Source organism: Tiliqua scincoides, chromosome 4 (assembly GCF_035046505.1).
Source record: "Tiliqua scincoides isolate rTilSci1 chromosome 4, rTilSci1.hap2, whole genome shotgun sequence".
Taxonomy (NCBI): Eukaryota; Metazoa; Chordata; class Lepidosauria; order Squamata; family Scincidae; genus Tiliqua; species Tiliqua scincoides.
In genome coordinates this window covers 61,552,046-61,573,213 of record NC_089824.1, presented here as the reverse complement: position 1 = coordinate 61,573,213, position 21,168 = coordinate 61,552,046, and the positions used below count along the sequence as shown (strand labels likewise).

General features: G+C 41.0%; 1 protein-coding gene across 1 annotated transcript; it reads right to left on the bottom strand.

Moving 5' to 3' along the window:
• Positions 1-496: 496 nt before the first annotated feature.
• PSMG2 (proteasome assembly chaperone 2) lies at positions 497-21,128 on the bottom strand. The gene is made up of 7 exons (XM_066625477.1): positions 20,802-21,128; positions 8,921-9,092; positions 6,681-6,739; positions 5,337-5,455; positions 4,334-4,507; positions 1,453-1,573; positions 497-807 (listed from the first exon to the last, which is right to left on the bottom strand). Exons 1-7 carry the CDS (start codon positions 20,859-20,861, stop codon positions 709-711), a joined length of 804 nt encoding a protein of 267 aa, XP_066481574.1. The 5' UTR covers positions 20,862-21,128; the 3' UTR covers positions 497-708.
• Between the last annotated feature and the right edge of the window lie 40 nt (positions 21,129-21,168).

Sequence of the window (21,168 nt, the reverse complement as noted above, 5' to 3'; positions counted from 1 at the left end):
GCTTGTTGCTAGGGCTTGCAATCCAGCAATGGGGAAAATGGCCACTGCCACTGTATACTATGACGAAGCAATTGAAATACTCCTTTGGAGATATTTCAGAATATCTCCAAGATATCCCAGAAACAAAAAGCAACCTGATCTCTTAAGTACAGAGCAGAACTTTGTGCTAGAAGAGTTTGTAGGTATGAAAGAACTGAAAGGAAACTGTTCCATCCTCTGGGGGAAAGCCCACTTCAGTTTGCTTGTTTCTGCTGATTACGACACAGTGAAAACACTTAGAAGATAACAGTACAAACTGTTCCAATAAATTGCTGCATTTCTGCCACCTTTAAATGTGGATTGCTTGCAGCAAAGAATGAATTGTTTCCCATCATGTACTAACTGTACAAGACTACTTTTAGTAAGTGGTATGCTGTTGGAACCTGGCCTCTAGAAAGAGAATCAGGCCTTTTCCTTAATAGTACTGACTAAGCCAGAAGAATTAAAATTTAAAATATTTCAGTAATCCAGAAGTAAATTTTATTTACATTTTAAAGTTGGTACTCTGGTACAGTGTTCTTTAGATTATCACAATATATTCCCATTTCTGGCAATCAGCTGAAGTCATTCAGTTTTGTACAAGATTATCCATAGCTGTTGCTGCTTGTATCTAAATCCAAAGTATAAAATCTGAGTTTCTACAAGTAGGCTACAAATAAAGTAACAGGTTTAAAACAATGCGGGTGGAAGTCCACTGCCAAAGAGTAGTTTCCACGAACTTGGTATTTTCCATCTGGAAGATGTAGATGCAGGACTGCCAGGCTGTTGCTTCAAGTAAATAAAAACCATAAGTGTTAGACCCAAGTGTTAACCGAAAATGCCTGCACTTACTCCTTGGTATCACTTGGTTAATAAGCAAACCATGTTCTAATGCACTTCCCTGGAGATCTATGCCAATGCTTTGCACCCTATTCCAAGGGTCCTTGCAATTTCTTTAAAAATGAAAACATCAGCAACATCATACAACTTCTCGTAAACATAATTTTTTACATACTACATAAAACATACTACAGATTTTTCTCTGCAAGAAACAATGTGCTCAGTTACAGCTCTGGCAAGTGCCATGTGAACTAAACATGGATCCTCAAACATTTTCAGTGCACAGATATTCTGTAGCAAGTGTGCAAGGCTGCTTTAGCAAAGAGGCAGATGTGGAAAGTGTGACCTGAAGAGCAGGAGTTTGAAAGCTATTGGTCTACGTAGCTCCTCCAATTCCCCTCTGTCCCAGCCTACACACAATTGGATAACATTCTTATGAGTAACCATATAATCCCATACATGGCCTTTGGAAACCAAAGTGCAAGGAGTACTGTAAATCAACATTCATAAAGGGAATAATTTTTGCCAGAGCAATTCGTTATTCAACTTCCAAAGCTAAAGATACTGTATTACTGCGGACAAGCACACACTTACTTGGTTTGCTGTTAAGTGTAACCATTCATTAAGATAGTCAGCAAGAGCAAGTGCATCAGGGATATTGTCTCCCTCTGAGCAAAACTTCAGCAAAACAACCATTTGAATTCCTCTTGTACAGCTGGAAGAGAAATAGACCCAATGCATTAACTAAACAGATAATTCTTTTATACTCTCCAATTTGAGTCAGAGACCGTTTCAAAAGTTCAGTTATAGTTTATCAATTTTTCCTTTATGAGGTATGCACCTCACAATATGTTAAATAAATTTGCATTGCTTATTTGCACTTCAGTGTAAATTATACATTCTTCAACTAGTGTTGTTGAATGTTATAAATGCTTTTTACATAAGAACATAAGAACATAAGAACAGCCCCACTGGATCAGGCCATAGGCCCATCTAGTCCAGCTTCCTGTATCTCACAGCGGCCCACCAAATGCCCCAGGGAGCACACCAGATAACAAGAGACCTCATCCTGGTGCTCTCCCCTACATCTGGCATTCTGACTTAACCCATTCCTAAAATCAGGAGGTTGCGCATACACATCATGGCTTGTACCCCATAATGGATTTTTCCTCCAGAAACTCGTCCAATCCCCTTTTAAAGGCGTCTAGGCTAGACGCCAGCACCACATCCTGTGGCAAGGAGTTCCACAGACCGACCACGCGCTGAGTAAAGAAATATTTTCTTTTGTCTGTCCTAACCCGCCCAACACTCAATTTGAGTGGATGTCCCCTGGTTCTGGTATTATGTGAGAGTGTAAAGAGCATCTCCCTATCCACTCTGTCCATCCCCTGCATAATTTTGTATGTCTCAATCATGTCCCCCCTCAAGCGTCTCTTTTCTAGGCTGAAGAGGCCCAAACGCCGTAGCCTTTCCTCATAAGGAAGGTGCCCCAGCCCCGTAATCATCTTAGTTGCTCTCTTTTGCACCTTTTCCATTTCCACTATGTCTTTTTTGAGATGCGGCGACCAGAACTGGACACAATACTCCAGGTGTGGCCTTACCATAGATTTGTACAACGGCATTATAATACTAACCGTTTTGTTCTCAATACCCTTCCTAATGATCCCAAGCATAGAATTGGCCTTCTTCACTGCCGCCGCACATTGGGTCGACACTTTCATCGACCTGTCCACCACCACCCCAAGATCTCTCTCCTGATCTGTCACAGACAGCTCAGAACCCATCAGCCTATATCTAAAGTTTTGATTTTTTGCCCCAATGTGCATGACTTTACACTTACCGACATTGAAGCGCATCTGCCATTTTGCTGCCCATTCTGCCAGTCTGGAGAGATCCTTCTGGAGCTCCTCACAATCACTTCTGGTCTTTACCACTCGGAAAAGTTTGGTGTCATCTGCAAACTTAGCCACTTCACTGCTCAACCCTGTCTCCAGGTCATTTATGAAGAGGTTGAAAAGCACCGGTCCCAGGACAGATCCTTGGGGCACACCGCTTTTCACCTCTCTCCATTGTGAAAATTGCCCATTGACACCCACTCTCTGCTTCCTGGCCTCCAGCCAGTTCTCAATCCACGAGAGGACCTGTCCTCTAATTCCCTGACTGTGGAGTTTTTTCAGTAGCCTTTGGTGAGGGACCGTGTCAAACGCCTTCTGAAAGTCCAGATATATAATGTCCACGGGTTCTCCCGCATCCACATGCCTGTTGACCTTTTCAAAGAATTCTATAAGGTTTGTGAGGCAAGACTTACCCTTACAGAAGCCATGCTGACTCTCCCTCAGCAAGGCCTGTTCGTCTATGTGTTTTGAGATCCTATCTTTGATGAGGCATTCCACCATCTTACCCGGTATGGATGTTAGGCTGACTGGCCTATAGTTTCCCGGGTCCCCCCTCTTTCCCTTTTTAAAAATAGGCGTGACATTTGCTATCCTCCAATCTTCTGGTACCGTGGCCGTTTTGAGGGACAAGTTGCATACCTTAGTCAAGAGATCTGCAACTTCATTCTTCAATTCCTTAATAACCCTTGGGTGTATGCCATCAGGGCCCGGTGACTTATTGATCTTTAATTTATCAATGAGGTCTGAAACATCTTCTCTTTTAACCTCTATCTGACTTAACGCCTCGGTTAGGAGGGGCCGTTCGGGCAGTTTTTATATACATCCATGTTCTACCAATCAGAAAACATTTAAAAAAATTCTGATAGTTTGAACTATAATTGTTTAAAGATGAAGGGTATATAATTGTATAAACTTCTGCTTACAGAAGTGCTATCTGCCCCATTTTCTGGTACTCCAGTCTCCTGCCCTCTTCCCAGGGTCATCCAAGCCTCAGAAAAAGTTTGTCAGGGACATGCAGGATGCTGTATGGCAAGGATGAGATAGGGAAGATGTAGTTGTATACATACTTCTTTGGATAGAAGTTGATACATTTATAGCAGAAGTAGAATCTGAACTAAAGGCCAGGTTCAGTTCTCTGTCCAGATGATATGGACTTCTTGGAAATAACTTCTGAAAGTAACATGATTTCTTGCATGCTATTCAGTAAGACCAGTGTTCATTATATAGAAACATAGCAAATACATTCCTTTCAGAAACCAAGGCTGGGATCAAAATCACTAAATTGCTAGGGGCATGACATGACTTTTTCCTCTTGCTATGAGCAACAGATGCCATCCCCCATGTGATTTCCTCAAAGCACTTTTGAAACTCTCCTCTTCTTCAAAGAGGTTTGCCATCCAAAATGGGGAGCTAACGCTGAAGAAACACCAGGTTGCTGTCCCCTGCGCATGCAGAATTAGTTCTGCAGGTCTTTGGATCCTGGAAGTAATTTGGTGAAGAACTGCCCATCACCATTAAACACAGAATAGTTATTAAATGTATAGTCATGTTCCATATTACTCCATGACTGCCTCACTAACCTCTCAGTGAATAACAGTTTTGTGATACCACCTCCCGGAATATGGAGCACTTTTGCATCATCATTTACTTCAGGGAAAGCTGCTATTTTCTCCAGTTGTTTCCAGTTCAGTCTCTGCATTTGATCACTATCTGTTTTCTGAACAGCAGGTGAAAGCAAGTATCGAAGGGAGGTACTGTCAATAAGATATATGCATAAGTTGCCAAAGAGATAATAACTGAGATGTTTCTTTTAAGCATGTTAATTAATAAGGCAAGCAGCCAGCAGACAAAAACAAAGATGGTCATTAACATAAACCTCCAATGTCTTCTTATGTGGCCAAAAAAATTAAGTAACTAGTATTGTGTACATGAGGGAAATTCTAGTCAAAGTAACAAGTTATGGTAAACTGGGGGTTGGGGGGCTCCTCAAAAGTATGTAGGGTGCAGGGGACTACAGAGAGAAGGAGAGGTTGGCAAAAATTACACTCCCCCTTGCATAAACAACTTCTACAAATGGAAGAGCACAGGTTATCACTTTATGAAAGAAAAATACACGCTACTTAAAACACTAAAAAATCTTTTGATAATCAGCCACAACTAAATGTTAAACCAGATAATTTATCACGTTGCTCTTGGAAAGGCTCAGTCTTGTGACTGGCCTAACTCAAGCAGTTAATTGTTTGACAAAACCACACCACTGCTGCCAGAAAGACGCTACACTACAGTTATAAGCGTGACACTGTGCATAACAGTCTTCTGATGATTAAGAGACTGAAAACATTACATGACAAAAGATACATGCCCAGTCTAGTTTAAAACCTAGAGTATAAGTGGACATCACTCGCCATTTGCATGGAACAAATTCTAAAATCTTTTTCAGGGGGCTGGGTGTTATTTTGGTGCTTATAGTATTATCTTAGCTGTATGGCACTTTGGACAACATCTGTTAGGAACAATGGCTGAGAAATTTTGAAAAAGGACACACAGCACACATATTCATTACATCATTAGAAATGGACGTACCCAAGAAGCTGTTGATCATTACGTTGGTAAGCATGACTGCTGGATAAAACAGCAACCTTGGCAAATCCACAGCTTTTCACCCAGGACAGAAGCATTTGACAGAAAGCGCTATATTTATTCTTGCAGAAAGAGGAAAAAGTAAAAGATCAGTTTAGGAACAGGTTAAAACATTCTCCACTACTTTAAAACTATGGAATTCTTAGAATTATACACAATCTAAAAAGATGCGACATCTGTGGCTTGTGTCCTTTTCAAAAAAAAAAGAGACTCTTGATGGAGGTGGTCAGTTTTGAAAACCTTATGAAAACCAACTGTTAAAAAGAACTTTGGGCAAGCCAGTAATTTAATTAATTAGTCTCTTCCATTTTCATGGCAATGCAACAGGTGAAGTTTGTATATGCTCCTAATAAGTAAAGGTGTATGTTTCTGGCAAATTAGATAGGATTACAGCCTACTGAACACAATAGTCTTACTTCTGAGTAAATAACACCATTTTCAAAATCTCTACTAATAAGAATATCTTCGTGTTCTAGATGGTATTCTAACAACATAATGTCCTAACCCATCAACATGGATAGTGTACTATTACATTTTCCCTATTATAAATTGGGACATTTTAAATGAGTACACCTGCTAACCAGGCAGAGAGACACTTTTTCAAGGGTTGTTCATCTTAGCAGGGGAGAGTAACTGTGCATCTTCAGTGCAGTATCTTTTCTAGTGACAGTTTGCTGCTGCTTCTTCTGCATCCTTGTGCAGAAAGATTGTGAGTCTCTTAAAGTCAGGTGGCCATTAATTTTTTCCCCTGTAAACCACTTTGTGATCTTGTTTGCTGAAAAGATGTATTCAAGAATAATAATAAGGGCATTACACTGGAAGATCCCACATAATGGGACCCTTGATTTACAGGCTTCATGTTTCTTCCTCTTCCCACTGTGTACATTCAACAATCCAGAAATCTAAAGCAACTGAAGGAGTGAAGTTCAAAGTTTCACTTATGTAGTGACTTGAAATATGTTTCCAAACTGAAGGCTTTCAGTTTGAGATTTTATTATAATTTGGCCTGTGAAGTCCATATCATTTGGACACACTAGATATTACTCCAAAGGACCATTCTAAAATAGAACTAATTGCAAATCACTGTCATTTGTTAACACCTTTTCTTCCAGATCCTTACTAAAAAAATTGTTTATTGTCAGATATTTAAATACATTTGCCACTTTTCTAAGTTCATATAATTTTATAGTTCATACAATAGTCATGATCATCCAGTCTTAGGAAGCAGAGATTTTTTCATATCACTTTGCGGTATAGTAATTTTAAACCTCCAGTAGAGATACATACCTTTATGAATGGTGATCTGATCTGCAAGACCACCAGCTCTTTAGAAGGCACTGCATATACTACAGGAAGAAATCGTGTAAACAAAAAATATATCAAGACAGAAAATCAATTACATCTCATTTCTAATTCTACATAGAATGCCAGGATGTTTAAGCAAATTGCTGACAAAATGGATCAGTGAGTGTTTTGCAGTTACATCTTCACTACATTTGGACAACACAGTGAACAGAAATACAAAAGGCTAGCCATTTATCTGTTGGATACCATGGGGCCAAGAGAGAGCCCTGTTGTTACGTGAAAATCCCCTTTTTCCCTTCCAAGTTGTGTTTTTATATCTAGTTATGTATTTTGGACTATACAGACCAAGCAAGCAGGCCACTCCTCCCCCAGCACATGTTTCTAAGGGCCATGGCCAAGCTACAAACACATGAATTACACAAACTCCCACTTCCTTGCAGAACCTAATCACTGTGTCTCCTGATTATGCAAAACAAGCATGCACCTATGGAGGAGGAAGTCTATTGTTCTTTTGTTGTAGCTTTAACACTCTTAAGCACCTTATGCAAATTGCCTCCCTCCCCCAGAGCCAAGCTTTGCTGATAACAGAGTTCTGGACCCTTCCACCTTTTCTTTACATACTTCAAGTGTTACTGAGCATGCCCACAGCTCTGGGATACTTCCGGTCAGTTTGAATTGACTTCCAGGTCAAAGACAACTCTTAAGAGAGAACTCAGAGCACATGCTCTCTCTCTGACTGCCCACTGGCCGGAGTGGCCAGACTCTTCCTCCAACTCCCCCCCCCCCGGACAGGTAAATATATTGTTGCGTCTAAATTCCCCCCCCCTTCTTCCCTACCTATTCCTCCCTGCTCCCCCATCTTTAGTCAGCAACTGGGTTTAGCAGATTAAGGAACCCCTATAATACCTCCCTACTTTCTGTCCATTTCTGATTCTTTTTCGGATGCACCCCAAAATACATAGCACACGCATCCACCACTAGTTAGGTACACCAGACCAGTACTAGAAATCTATACTTATCGATTCTCTATGTGTATTATGTTTTACCTTTGTGTATTTTTGCAATAAAAATATAATCCTTTGATTGAAAGTTACCTTTCTCCCAGTCTCATTAAGCTAAACAAGAGATTTCTTTGCTCTACGCTGTCTTGTATCCAGCCTATGGTCCCAAAAGTTTCCAGAAGGCTAATATAAATAATTCCCCTAAACAAAACAGCCTTTTTGGTAACACTGTGGCACTCCACATGATACTTCTCTCTAGAGTGACATGAAACTTTAGTTTATACTTGCTGGGAATAGTTGCTGGACCAACTTTGAACTCACCTAATTTTAGTGCCATCTAGCCCATATTTTATAGTTTATCAAGAGCTTATCACAGGAATCATGGGAGATTATCACTGGCGACTAGGTACCTTATGTCCATGGCATTCCCACAACTTTTTTCGAGCAGACTCAAGCTGGCTTATATAAATCACCCCATTACTTTCTACAGTAAGTGCTCACAGACTTGTTAAAGATAGAGACAGCATTTACTCATCTCCAGTCCTTCAGCACCTCATCTGTTCTCCAGGAGTCCTAAATGATTACAGAAAGTGGCTCTGAGCCCACCTCTGCAAGCTCCTTTAGCACTCAGGAGTTAATCTGGTCCTAGAGACTTACATTTATTTTTAAAAAAATTAGGTGTTTCCTTACCATCTCTGTATCTATCTTGAGTTGTGATGCTCCCCCATCGCTGTTAATCGATACCTTCAGATACCAAAGTCTCATGTAGAGCATTAAAAGGTAAGCACCAATGCTTTGAATTGCAGTTGGAAAGAGTTTGATATGAAGATGACATGGGGCTCCACATGGGAGCTCACACAATGCTCACACAAAGACACAGATATCTGAAAATATCTTCACATGGAATACAGTGAGCACCTACAAGATGCAACTGATTGAAGGAGACATACAAGATCCAATGCATCCTCAGTTATAGACGCTGCTTTCTGGTATTGCCAGTGAAACAGCATACCACTGTAATCATGTGATCTGCTTCTAGAAAGTAACAGCTATAGCCAGGGAAGCACCAGAGCAGATGCCACTATTCCACTATTACTCTACGTGGGAAAAATTTTCAAATGCAGGAACTAGGAATTATATAAAACACATTGTGGAGTGGTCAAATGGAGGTCAAATCAATACCCAAAAATGTCTTGGCAAGATTATTTTTATAACACTTACCTTCAGCATTTATACAAAGCTCTGTCGCATTCTCTTCTGTCGTTGCATATGGATTGTTTCCAATCATTGGCACAAGGCAGTCAGTATAAAAGTAACCAATTCTGGACATGCCAAGTGTGAAAATGACTAAATCTACAGATAGCTGGCCAACATTTCCCACTGACACAGCTGGCTGAAATGACATAACAGACATATTGGAATTTCATAATCTCAACTGCCTTAGGTTCCAATCCTATCTAACTTTCCAGCTCTGGTGTAGCCACAATGCAGCCCCATGGTAAGGGAACACATGTTCCCATACCTTTAAAAGGCTCCAGTGACTGCTCCTCCACCACAGGATGCAGTCCATAACCCACTGGCACAATTGCACCAGCACTGGAAAATTGGATAGCATTAGGCCCTTATTCATCCTGGTTTTGCTTTGTGTAAAATCATTACACTAAAATAAAAAAACATAATCTGTAATATTCCTTAATTGAAATAGAATGAGAAGCTTCAACACCCTTTTTAGCATAGATGCATCGCATTTTTCAGCACTTCATGATGTTATGTCCCCTGCTAATTGGGTAAGAGGCACTTTTTCAAGTGGGTGCTCCTCTTTTCTTAGCAGGGGGAGAGTAACTGGCCCACCTCACCCCAGCAGTGTCTGTTCTAGTGGCTGTCTGCTGGTATTCTTTTGCATCTTTTTAGATTGTGAGCCCTTTTGGGACAGGGAGCCATTTAGTTAGTTGATTTTTCTCTGTAAACTGCTTTGTGAACTTTTAGTTGAAAAGCGGTATATAAATACTGTTAATAATTAATAATAATGGCAGCAGTTCAACCTCAAGAAACTGGTCTACACAAAATTGTGTTCTACTGGATAGAACTTACAAATAGAAAAAAACCACATGTATGCAATATTGCACATGTATCTACAGGGCATCTCAAGAAAATGTACACAAACTTTATAGTGTCAAATTTATTATGCTAGAATTTGCACATATACTGCATATGGTGTACACAGAAGCAGTTGCTTGACTCAGTTAATTAATTAGACCATGCTCGAAATGTTCCTCATTGGCATCTACACAACCCTAACATTTTCATCTAAGGAAGTGTTTCTCCAACTGTGGGTTGGGACCCACTAGATGGGTCGTGAGCCAATTTCAGGTGGGTCCCCATTCATTTCAATATTTTATTTTTACTATGTTTGACTTGATGTTACCATGTTATGTGACTGCATCTGGGGAAATGTTACAGACCTGTACTTTTAACAAGCTTCTATGTCTATTCTTTTAACAATGATAGTCAATGTGTTGCAAGGTGTTGCAAGGTTCAAAAGCAAACTCAGTAGGCAAGAGTGGTGATCATCTGCAAGCTTTATTTCGTTGCCAGCAACGGGCTTCTCAGGGACTCCAGTCCAAAGCGAAGAGAGCAATTTTTCCAGTCTGAACCTCTCCCTTATATTTCATTTTGGCTCCTTTGTTTGAGGAGTTTTGCACTTTTCATTGGCTGGAGTTTGACATCATAGATGGGGCTTGCTCTGGGTTGGCTAGAGATAGCTTTACAAACATTTGATTGGTGAGCTTCAAGTTACAGGTTTCAAATAAGGCAATACCATACATTTAAACATATAGAAAACTTTGTTTTCAAGTACCAGTGGAGAGCACTGTAACCTCATTTTTATTCAGAACTGGCTTCTTGGCATGTCCTTTGTACTTATCTTTTGGCATCCTCAACTTGCTTGGCCTTGGCAAGAGCCACCTGTTTATCTCTAACATTCTTTTCTGTCTGCTCCCATCAGACACGGTGGGCTTTTTGCCAACCTTTGTTTAAGCTGAGCCCTCTGACTTGCCTCTATTTCATGTTGTGATCCCATATGTGACCTGTTACCTTTGATGTATAGTGGTGTAAACATATATTTAATATAAGACAAACCAACCTCTTATTGAAAATAAGGATTTTAAGAAATCTTTTCTCATTTACTTTTACCAAATTAAATCTCCCTCTGTCTGTTGTAGCCCAGACAGAGGCTCTCATGAATGTTTTAGCTTAATCAGGGAGTTTTCCCATAGATGTTTTGTTATCTGTTCTTGTCTAGCTGTGTTTGCATCTTTGTAGAAAATGCTATTTCCATCTGCCAACAGATAAGCTGTCCCTTGCATTGCTTCTCCACCATAATGTTGCAAGTCCCTCACCAAAATGTTGCAAGTGCGTGTACTTTCCCTCATAATATTCCAATTTCCCCACATTCTGGTGCCAAGACAAAAGTTTTATCTTTGAAAAGCAACTTTTCCCACTTGCTTTCTCGTTTGCTGTTGCCAAAAGTCTGAGATGCAGGTTTCCGAAAGTATCAAGCAGGACCTTGAATCCTCAAGGTCTTACAGAGATACAGGCTGAGACAGATCTTTGATTTAGCTGGAAATAGCTTTTGCCAGGGTTGCATCTGAGTTACATTTGAGACTTGAGGCTTAAGCATCTTTAATAGTAAAATCTAATAGCTTTTTCCACCTTTTTATGTATTTTATGCTATTATTCAACTTTCAAACAGTTAAAACTCACGTTAAAGCCACTACATTCTTATATATATGTTAATTACGCTTTATAACTATTAAGGCATTGAAGAATTATTTGGCAAGCAAGCAAACATTGTAATCCCTTGGCATTTCTATGAAACTCTGGTATAATACCTCTCCCAGTGTTTAATATGTGCACACAACACTGTTCTTTTGGTTTAAAAAAGAAGCCTAAAGAATTATGTTTAGCCTGATAAATCCTCTAAGCAGAGTTGCTTGGCAGCTTTCGTTGGAGAGCCCCGACCCAGGGAAACTCTTTGGCGTTTCTTTTTCCTCCCCATGATTCTTTATCTGTTGAATTCCCCAGCAGTCAGAATCCAATCCAAAGCAATCCACAGCTTGTCAATTAAAGTAAAAAATAGCAGAGCCACAAGAGGGATCCTTGTCAATAAAAGAAAATTAGGTATGCTGAGAAAGTGGACCAAAAACTGGCACACAGATGTTGTTTTAGGAGCACTCCAACAAAAGAGCTGTTAGCCAGAAGCCATCTTGAATCCCACATGCACATCCCATTTCATGCTTAGGGATTTCATGCTTCTGCTTAGAGGATTTATCAGGCTGGACTGAGACAGCAATTGAGACTTGCATCCCTGCTTCTACAAACAAATTCTCTGTATTGGAATCTGTATTGGAATCATCACCTTCTGCTGTTGGAAAGGAAAATGGGGAGTGCTGTGAGAATGCCTCTGAACCTGTTTATGAAAGATCTCTGCAAGCTGGGAGACACAACACAGCTTCTACACCCTCCTCTCCAACAAAGGAAAATATTATTCTTACCGACTGCCTCCTGGAAGATAACAATGACGCGGACAAACTTCAGAACTCAAAGGAGGGTAAGGAGGGTATGTTTCCACCTAACAGTCCCTTGTTGCCTCTTATGGCGGAGCAGTGTGTGATATCAGGGAGGACCGCCTTGATTTTCTTTCAAGAAATAAAATGTATAGCCTCCCGGGTTAGCACCCTCCAGGAGTCAGTTCTCCCTCCGAGAATTGTTTTGTAAACATTTCGTTGACCCCCAGCTACCGCAACAGCAGACACATGGGAGGCATAAAAGCTTCACTCCTAAACCTGAGAGGCATAAAAGGCAAAAAAGCTTAACTCCCAAGCCTAAGAGTGGGGGAAGAGAAAGGGAGAACATGGAGAAGACAGAGAATCCAACTGTATCTCGGCATCTTCTAGTGAAACAGGTGACCCTTGAACTCAAAAAGAATGTGTATAATGTTGGTAAATGGCTAAATAAATTTAAAATTGTGGATTCGCTGGCTAGATTACTTAGATCGGAACCCAGATGTATTGATTTAAAGTATTACCAGAGATTGGCTGCCCCTCCAGATAGAACAAAATTGAGGCTGGAATTTGCAAGCCCGACCATCCCCCTGATGCTTTTCAGAATGCGGGGTTTTCTGAACTCTTATGAAATAAGAGCAATGAGAGTTTTTACAGATATAAGCCGGCCACCAATGCTGCCTTCTAAACGCTTATCTGCAGCTCCTCCAGCTGTTATCATTCCAAGGTCAAGGTTTGAGAGGCTTGGCATGGAGCCTACGACTGCTGCTGCTAATGACCCGTTGGAGAGCTATGTAGTTAACTCTCAAAATACTTTGAAAAATCTGCCCTGGACTTGTGCTGCTAATGATTCAGAGGAGCAGTGTTAAAAATCCACAAGATATTTTGGAAAACCCTCTGAATACAGCCATAAATGAATTGGAAGAGATGACAGCCTCCCTCGAGGAATCCTTGGCAAGGCTAATGCCCAGAACGCCTAGGGTGCTTCCCACAGTGGCAGTAGAGGCTATGGTCCATTCAAGTCAGGTTTGCCATGTGGAGGACATGGATACAGCTCCCCCTTCTGAGAGAGAATTGGCAGAGCTGGATGACTCTCAGGACTTGGTACTTCTACTGGCCTCTACACAAGAAGGTGGAGGAGAAACAGCTGAACAAACATCCCCTCCTGCTGAACTCTTTGGGGAGCCAATAAATACTGCTGGTAAGGCACCCAACATAGAACAACCAACAGCTTATTTACAATCATCTGGCATTAGCTCTGCTCTCCAGAAATCCAGCATGGCCAATGGAAGTAATATGAGACTGGAAACTACGCACCCAAGACAATACTGGGGAAGAAGACCTAGATTTTAGAGAACTTCTGTTCCAACTGGAGGCTGAGGAGGGATCTCTTTCCTCAGAGGTTTTGGAGGCCTTTAAAAATTTGTCTGCTGGAGAGCAAGCCAAAGTTATTGATAATTTGGATAAGATTAGAGTCCAACTTAAAGACTCTATGGCTGGACAGATGACCATGACCTCAACTGCTATTGGAACAAGGACTGCTCAGTCGAACTCTAACGTTCCCCACCGACCATCTGCTGTTAAACCTCTAAAACACAGAAGCTTATTTCTTTGGGACGTGGTGAGGAAGACATTCAAGCTCTCCCACCAGATTGACTTACATCTGCAACACCTGATCTCACATCAAGGACGTATTTAAAACTTCTTTCTTGGAATATTGCAGGATGGCGTAGCAAGATTAACGATGAGACTTTCCAGAGATATTTATGTGATTTTCATTTAATCCTTTTGCAGGAAACCTGGTCTCAAATTCCTTTACACCTTCAAGGTTTTAATTCCTACAACATTCCAGCTTATAGAATAAGCTCCAAGGGGCGTTTGCAAGCAGGGATGACAATTTTTGTCTCTTCCCAGCTAAATTCAGAACTGGTGGTCACCAAGACAACTAGCAAATTATGTCATGCAGTCAAGCTTATTCTTAACAATCTCCAGTTAATAATTGTAAATGTTTATCTTCCTCCTGGCTTGAACAACCAATTATTATCCCAGAATTGGAGCACCTTCTCTAAAATTGTCACGGAGTTAGACATGGAATTTCCTTCATGCCATTGTCTTATCGGTGGGGATTTCAACGCCAGGGTTGGAAATTCAGAGCCATTGCTCAGTACTGCCGCAAACTTAGATCCTGATTCATCTCTCCTTGATTTATTTTCTTTAGAAAGATTTTCCAAAGATAATAAAACGAATGCAGCTGGCCTCTATTTGGCCAGATTTTGTGTTAATTTTAATACAATATGGTTAAATGGCCTTGTAGATTTCCCCAATTCAGGTGAATTCACATACGCTTCAGCCATTGGTTCCAGTGTTATAGATTATTTCTTGGTTCCACTTCACCTCAAGGTCAATGTTATTGATTTTTTGGTTGATGATCTAGGAATGAGTGACCATTTTCCTTTAATACTCAAGCTAGATTTAGGTTCTTTCCAGTACTCCACCCCTGATGTAGAGCTTGAAAATGAATATGAAATTAGGCCTAAAATCATGTGGAATACTACAATTAATCAGAAAATGAGCGAACTGCTCTACACGGAGCCGTACAAGAGCTATAGAACCCAACTTTTAAATGAGTCAGATCCAATAGAACTAATTAAGATATGTGAGTTATTAATCTCTAGGGTTTCATCCACTTTAGTCTCCTACACTAGTATACCCTCTGCTAAAGGTGGTACAGGGGAGGGATCCCAAACAATATCCCCTTGGTTTGATAGGGATTGTATGGATCTCAAAAATCAGATTAGATCCGTTTACCAGCAATACCGCTATTCAGGGGCTATTCAAATTCCCGATACATATTTATTCTAAAGAAGCAGCTGAAACAACTGATCCAAGAAAAGCGACATAATTATGCTTCCCGCTTGTGGTATAAGCTACTAGCCGCCATAGAACATAAAAATTCTAAGCAATTTTGGGGTATAATCACCAATTCTGCTCAGAAAACTGCACCTCGCTCTCAGATGGTCATCTCCCCACACGAGTGGTGCCGCTTTTTCTCCACCTTATATCGCCAAGAGGGTGAAAGTGGCTTAGCATCTTTTACTTTAAATCCTTCAGCAACCACCCCATGGCCTCCTGTATCCACTGAAGAAATTATAGAGCTAGTTTCTCAAAGTAAACAAGGGAAAGCTCCTGGGCCAGATTTGGTATTGTCAGAGATCCTGAAAGTGGACCCCGAATGGTGAGCCCCTATTCTATCCTCATTATTCACAGTAGTGGACCAAACAGGTATAATACCAGCTGAATGGACAAATGCTACTATAGTGCCTATTTACAAAAAAGGCGACCATCGTGATCCCTCCAATTTCAGACCTATAAGCCTTTTATCAGTGGGGGGAAAACTTTATGTAAAACATCTTTTAAACAAGCTGCTATCCTGGATGGAAGATCTGGGCCTTCCAGGGTGGGATCAGATAGGATTTCGAAAAGGATCTTCACCAACTGATCACTGTGCTGTTTTAGCTCATCTGATTGACAAGTACACAAGGCTAAAAAATCAAAAATTATATGTTGCCTTTCTGGATCTTAAAGGAGCATTTGACTCTATTAATAGATCGCTGCTATGGGACAAACTAGTTAAACTCAATATAGACCCTAGACTTCTAACTCTTATTCAGAAACTTTATACAGGCACCACCTGCCAAATTAAATTTACATCTTTGGGGAAATTGACCCCCAAAATTCAGGTCGAAAGGGGAGTGAAACAGGGGTGCATTTTAGCACCCACTCTTTTTAATCTTTTTCTACACGATTTTACCCCCTTTTTGCTTCAGATAGATGGACATTTTTCCAAACTAGGTTCAATGCATAGTCCAGCATTGCTTTATGCAGATGATGCAGTGCTAGTATCCTGTACACCTATTGGACTTGAGCGACTTTTAAATAGAACTTCTGACTATCTGAAATGTAACAAACTTGAATGGAACTCTCAAAAAACCAAAGTTATGGTCTTTTCAAAATCATGGAGCCCAGGTACTTGGTCTATTAGAGGGGAGAAACTGGAACAGGTCAAAAGCTTTAAATACCTTGGAATTCACTTCCACTACAATCTTTGCTGGGGTACTCATCAAAAATTGGTTACCAACTTGGCCCGTGTCACTTTGCAGAGCACCAATCGATTCTTTTTTAGTCAGGGCAATCATTATATACCAGCTGCTCTCAAGGTATTTAATGCCAAGGTAATGGCACAGCTCCTGTACGGGTGCCCTATCTGGATTAGTTCTATAAATCACACCCTTGAGAGTATCCAAGCTAAATTTTTGCGGGCTATCCTGGGTTTACCTAAATCTGTACCATACTCTGCATTATGTCTGGAGACCGGACAATCGCTCTTAGTATCAAGAGCATGGCTTTTAACCATACGCTATTGGCTCCAATTACATTATAACGTGAAACCAGGCAGTCTCCTATCCAGAATGCTATCTGAGTCTGGTTCTTCTAAATGGTATAGCCAAATTAAATCAAAAATCAAATCAATTGGTTTTTCACTGGATTTTTTAAGTTTCTATCCATTCCCTGGAGTTTATCAAAGGGCAAAGCAAAGAATGCTAGACATTGAGGCACAAAACCTCTTTGAACTTGCTTCTAGAATTTGCTCCCCTCTTAATTTCTCTATCCCGCTAAAGTATGGGCAAATGGCTCCTTATCTGAGTATTCTGATCAACCCCTCTGAACGTCGTGCAATCTCTTTGGCAAGATTCAATGTGTTTCCATCCAAGGTCACAGAAGGCAGATATAGGCAAATACCATATAAAGAACGCCTCTGCCCTTGTAATTTGGGAAATGTTGAATCAATCATACACATTCTTTTTTATTGTCCTCGGCAAACTAGATCCCGCCACACTTACATGACTCCACTTCTCGGCAAAATGAATGGGCTTCGGATGAGGCAAAACCGAAGTGTCTCCTAAATGACTGCTCACCAGATGTGCTAGAGGGAATTTCTAAATTTTTACTTTTGGTGATTTCCAAGCCTTCTTAATGTAATTTGTCAAAAATGTTGATATTTTATGTTGAACTGTAAATGTTTTATTAGTAATTTAGTATCTTAACTCCGTTTTTGATAAACGGGATTAGGACTAATTATGTTTGCTTTTATGATTTCTCTATCTATGCCTAATAAAGGTTTATTCATTCATTCATTCAATTATGTTTAAACTGCAAAATACTTTTTTTTTGCCATGGGTTTTCATCTGTCCTGTCTGCTCAAGATGGAATTTCCCCCCTAAATACAATGTGTGCCTTGTCCGCTATCTCTTGTTTCGCTGCCAAGAGCTTCTGGCACTCTGCCAATTCTGCCAGCTTGCAGTTTTCAAACTTCTTCTTCAGACAGAGACAGTGTGGATTTTAAGTTCTAAGCATACATTTTCCCATTAAGCTTGTAAACATTTGATTTGTTCTAATTGCTTTAAGCTAATTTGTTTTGATTGCATAGCATAATGGCTTTCATGACCCTGTATCAAATGGGACTTACTCTAGGGTAAGTGTGAGTAGGATTGCAGCCTAGGATTGTAAAAAAATTTCCTGCTTGATGATGTCACTTCTGGTCATGATATCACTTCCAGTGGGTCCTGACAGATTCTCATTATAAAAAATGGGTCCTGGTGCTAAATGTGTGAGAACAACTGGTCTAACGGATCAGCAGATATCCACCAACATGTGTGCTGGAATGATAACACACACTTCAACTGATTCCCTTAAATGTTCAAGTGTTGCAGGTTTTCTAGAATGAAGTGTGCATGAACTAGAGCTCATTAAAATATGTGTACATTTTTTTGAAGACATGGTGTATTTCATGTTACACATGTGGTAGAAGTCTGGGACAGGTGATGAATTAACTACATATAAATATTGTTTGTAACTACAGTACTTAGTTCAATATCAGATAATAAAGATTAAAAAAAGCAATGACATACATTGTCACTTACACCAATGTTTTTAGATCATTGTTTAGATTTAGATGAACAGCATACACGTTTTCTTTATACAGAATAAAGGAGTCCTGGCTCTGCAGTAAACAAAGTCAAAGTTGACCAAGCTGGTTTACAGTTTGAGAGCTTTTGGTCCACCACAGAAGTCAAAAGTCTTCTGTTGGGTCCAACAGAAAAACAGGTCCAAGTGAAACAGATGACACATTATATGGCAACTTCACGGGGCTATAGTTCTACTGTTCCCCTTTTAGGGGCGAAGGTTTGAGCTATTAGTATTACTACAAAATTAGATTATGTTACTACTAGAAGGGCAACATAAGTTTGTGAGAAAGTGACAAAATCATTACTGAATGAACAAGAGTTTCAAAATATTTTTATTTTAAAAATGTGAAAGACCAGGTTGCTAACAGAAACACTTTGCTCAGGTTTAACAAATTGAAGGTGAAATATAAATTTAGCCTTAATGTACTGTGAAGCTTTGTATTACTGGAAGTCTAAAATTATAATAATAAAATATAGTATTAGATAGAATGCATTTCCATGACTTAAAGATAAAAGAAAAAAATGCACACAATATATGGAGAACCTTGGATAAACATAAATCAGATCTGAAATTCATTTTTACAAATGTCTGAATAAGAGATCACAGCAGAAGCGACTATGATCCTTGTTTAGCCACATATTCCCTCACTTGCTGTCTCCCCAACTTTTAAAACTGTTGGGGCACAGTATGAGTTTGGGTCAGGTAGGGCAACTAATGGTTTTCCATTATTTATATTGCTGCCAATGTTTTTGACTAGTTGCTTGTTTCCTATTTTTATTTTATTTGTACTTTTAGCATTCTAATTGTGTTTCAATGTATTTGTTGTGAGTTGCCTTGGCATCCAGTTATGGGAGGAAAGGGGAAATAAGATTGATTTTGAATTATCTATGGGGGGAGACAGGGGAGGTTACTTTGGTTTATTTTAGAGTTTATTATTATTATTATTATTATTATTATTATTATTATTATTATTTATTAACAGTATTTATATATTGCTCTTCAACAGAAAGTTCACAAAGCGGTTTACAATCTAACAACTAATGGCTTATAACTGTATTATAACTAATGCCTTATAACTGCTTATAAGAGTTTATAACCGTCACAATTTGAAAATCAATAAAATCAACAAGTTACTGTATACTACATTTTAAAAATTTTAGTGGTTTCACTGTCTGCTGAGAAGTTACTGTATCTCTCCAGCAGATGGAGTACAACTTAGGGTTTGTCTTTCTCACCACATCCACAAAAATATGTGACATTTTTCTTAATATAATTAATAATTTTGAAGAGTTCCCAGTCTTCAGTCACATTTTCCAGATAAGAGAGTTTGCTCTGAGGGCTGATAAATTATAACAGAACTTTCCGGGGGCAACAGAGTATCTACAAAGTACCTAATCTCTCACATCCCCAACTGGGGGAATAAAACTTTCAGGCTGATTAGAGCTCCTGTACGACTTGCCTTCTTACTCAGTGATGCAACTCTTAACATAAGAAGAAGCCCACTGGATCAAGTCAAAGGTTTATCTAGTCCAGCATCTTATGTCCCACAATGGCCAGGCCTTCAGGGAAGACTGCAAATGGAGAACGAAAGCAACAGCCTGCTGCCTCCCCTCACTGCAACTGACAGCAGGTACACAGTACAGATACACAGCAATAACAACTGATATGCCCTGAATGTGGAGCTTCTGTCCCAGGCACTATGCTGCAGGGGCACACGTAAGGCAGTCACTTCTGGATTCTCCCTGGAGAAGGTGCTGGCAGCTTCACATCCCCACTTCCTTCTCCTGTGGAGGCTCCCCAGAGGAGCCTTTACAGGAGAAGGAAGGGGGTGTGGGTGATGTCATGATGTCACATGACATTCATGACGCAACACTGTCATGTCACATTACATTGTGATGTCACTTCCGGGCTCTTGCTGGGGAGGAGGTGCTAGCAGCTTCATGCTCCCTTCCTTCTCCTGTGGAAGCTCCACTGAAGAATGAAGGGGGGCATGAAGCTGCCAGCACCTCCTCTCCTGGAAGAACCCGGAAGTGACATCACAATGTCATATGACATCACAACATGAATGTCATGTGACATAATGACGTCACTGCCCGCAGGCGCCGGGCTTCTAGTTACGCCTCTGCTTCCGTATCCTGGGCTTATTCTCAGCACACTTACAGCCCAATCCTTTCCTGGGAGTAAGCCCCATTGATTGTAATGGGACTTACTTCTGAGTAGACCTGCCTAGGATTGGGCTCTTACATGGGAATGAGTCCCACTGAGACGAGTGGGGGGCTCTTTTCCAAGGAGAGGTTCCTAGCTTTGTGGCAAGGAGCGCCAGGGCTAGTCAGGGTCCCGCTCTCAGGCTGGAGCCCCTCTGCCTGCCAGCCCGCGCGTGAGTGAGGCTCCCTCCCAAAGTCACGCGCAAGGCGGGGAAGCGCTGAGAAAGGCCGCGCGCTCTGAGCCGCCCGCTGGTTGCCCGGGCAACGGCGGCTGGAATCCTGCGCGTGCACGTGAGGAACGGAACGTACCATCAGGAGCGTGGAACCCTCGAAGGCCGGGCACGCGGAGCCCTCGCAGGGGACGAACATCCTACCGCCGCTTCAGAGATGGGCTGACAGGAGCGCGTCACGTGGGACAGGAGGGGGCGGGGCTTCCTCATCCACACACCGGGGGTCCTTTCCCTGCCGCTGACCGTACAGGTGTTCAGGCAGTGCCTGTCGCCATCTTCCCTTTCAAGTCCATGAGGGTACCCAGAATGGTCGCCACCAGCGCTGCGTGAGAGACGAGAACGGAATCAGGCGCTTGCGAGGGCAGCCCGGGGCCTTCGCTTTGTGCCCGTTGGAACGGCGGTTGGGCTAGAAAGCCCCGCCCAGCCGCGAGTGCGGCGCTCCTACT

Coding starts and splice junctions, on each gene's coding strand:
- PSMG2 (XM_066625477.1), bottom strand. CDS start 20,861: ATGTTCGTCCCCTGCGAGGGCTCCGCGTGCCCGGCCTTCGAGGGTTCC. Junction 4,508..5,336: donor AATGATCAACAGCTTCTTGG/GTACGTCCATTT, acceptor TCTTATTGACAG/TACCTCCCTTCGATACTTGC. Junction 808..1,452: donor TACACTTAACAGCAAACCAA/GTAAGTGTGTGC, acceptor ATTTACTTGAAG/CAACAGCCTGGCAGTCCTGC.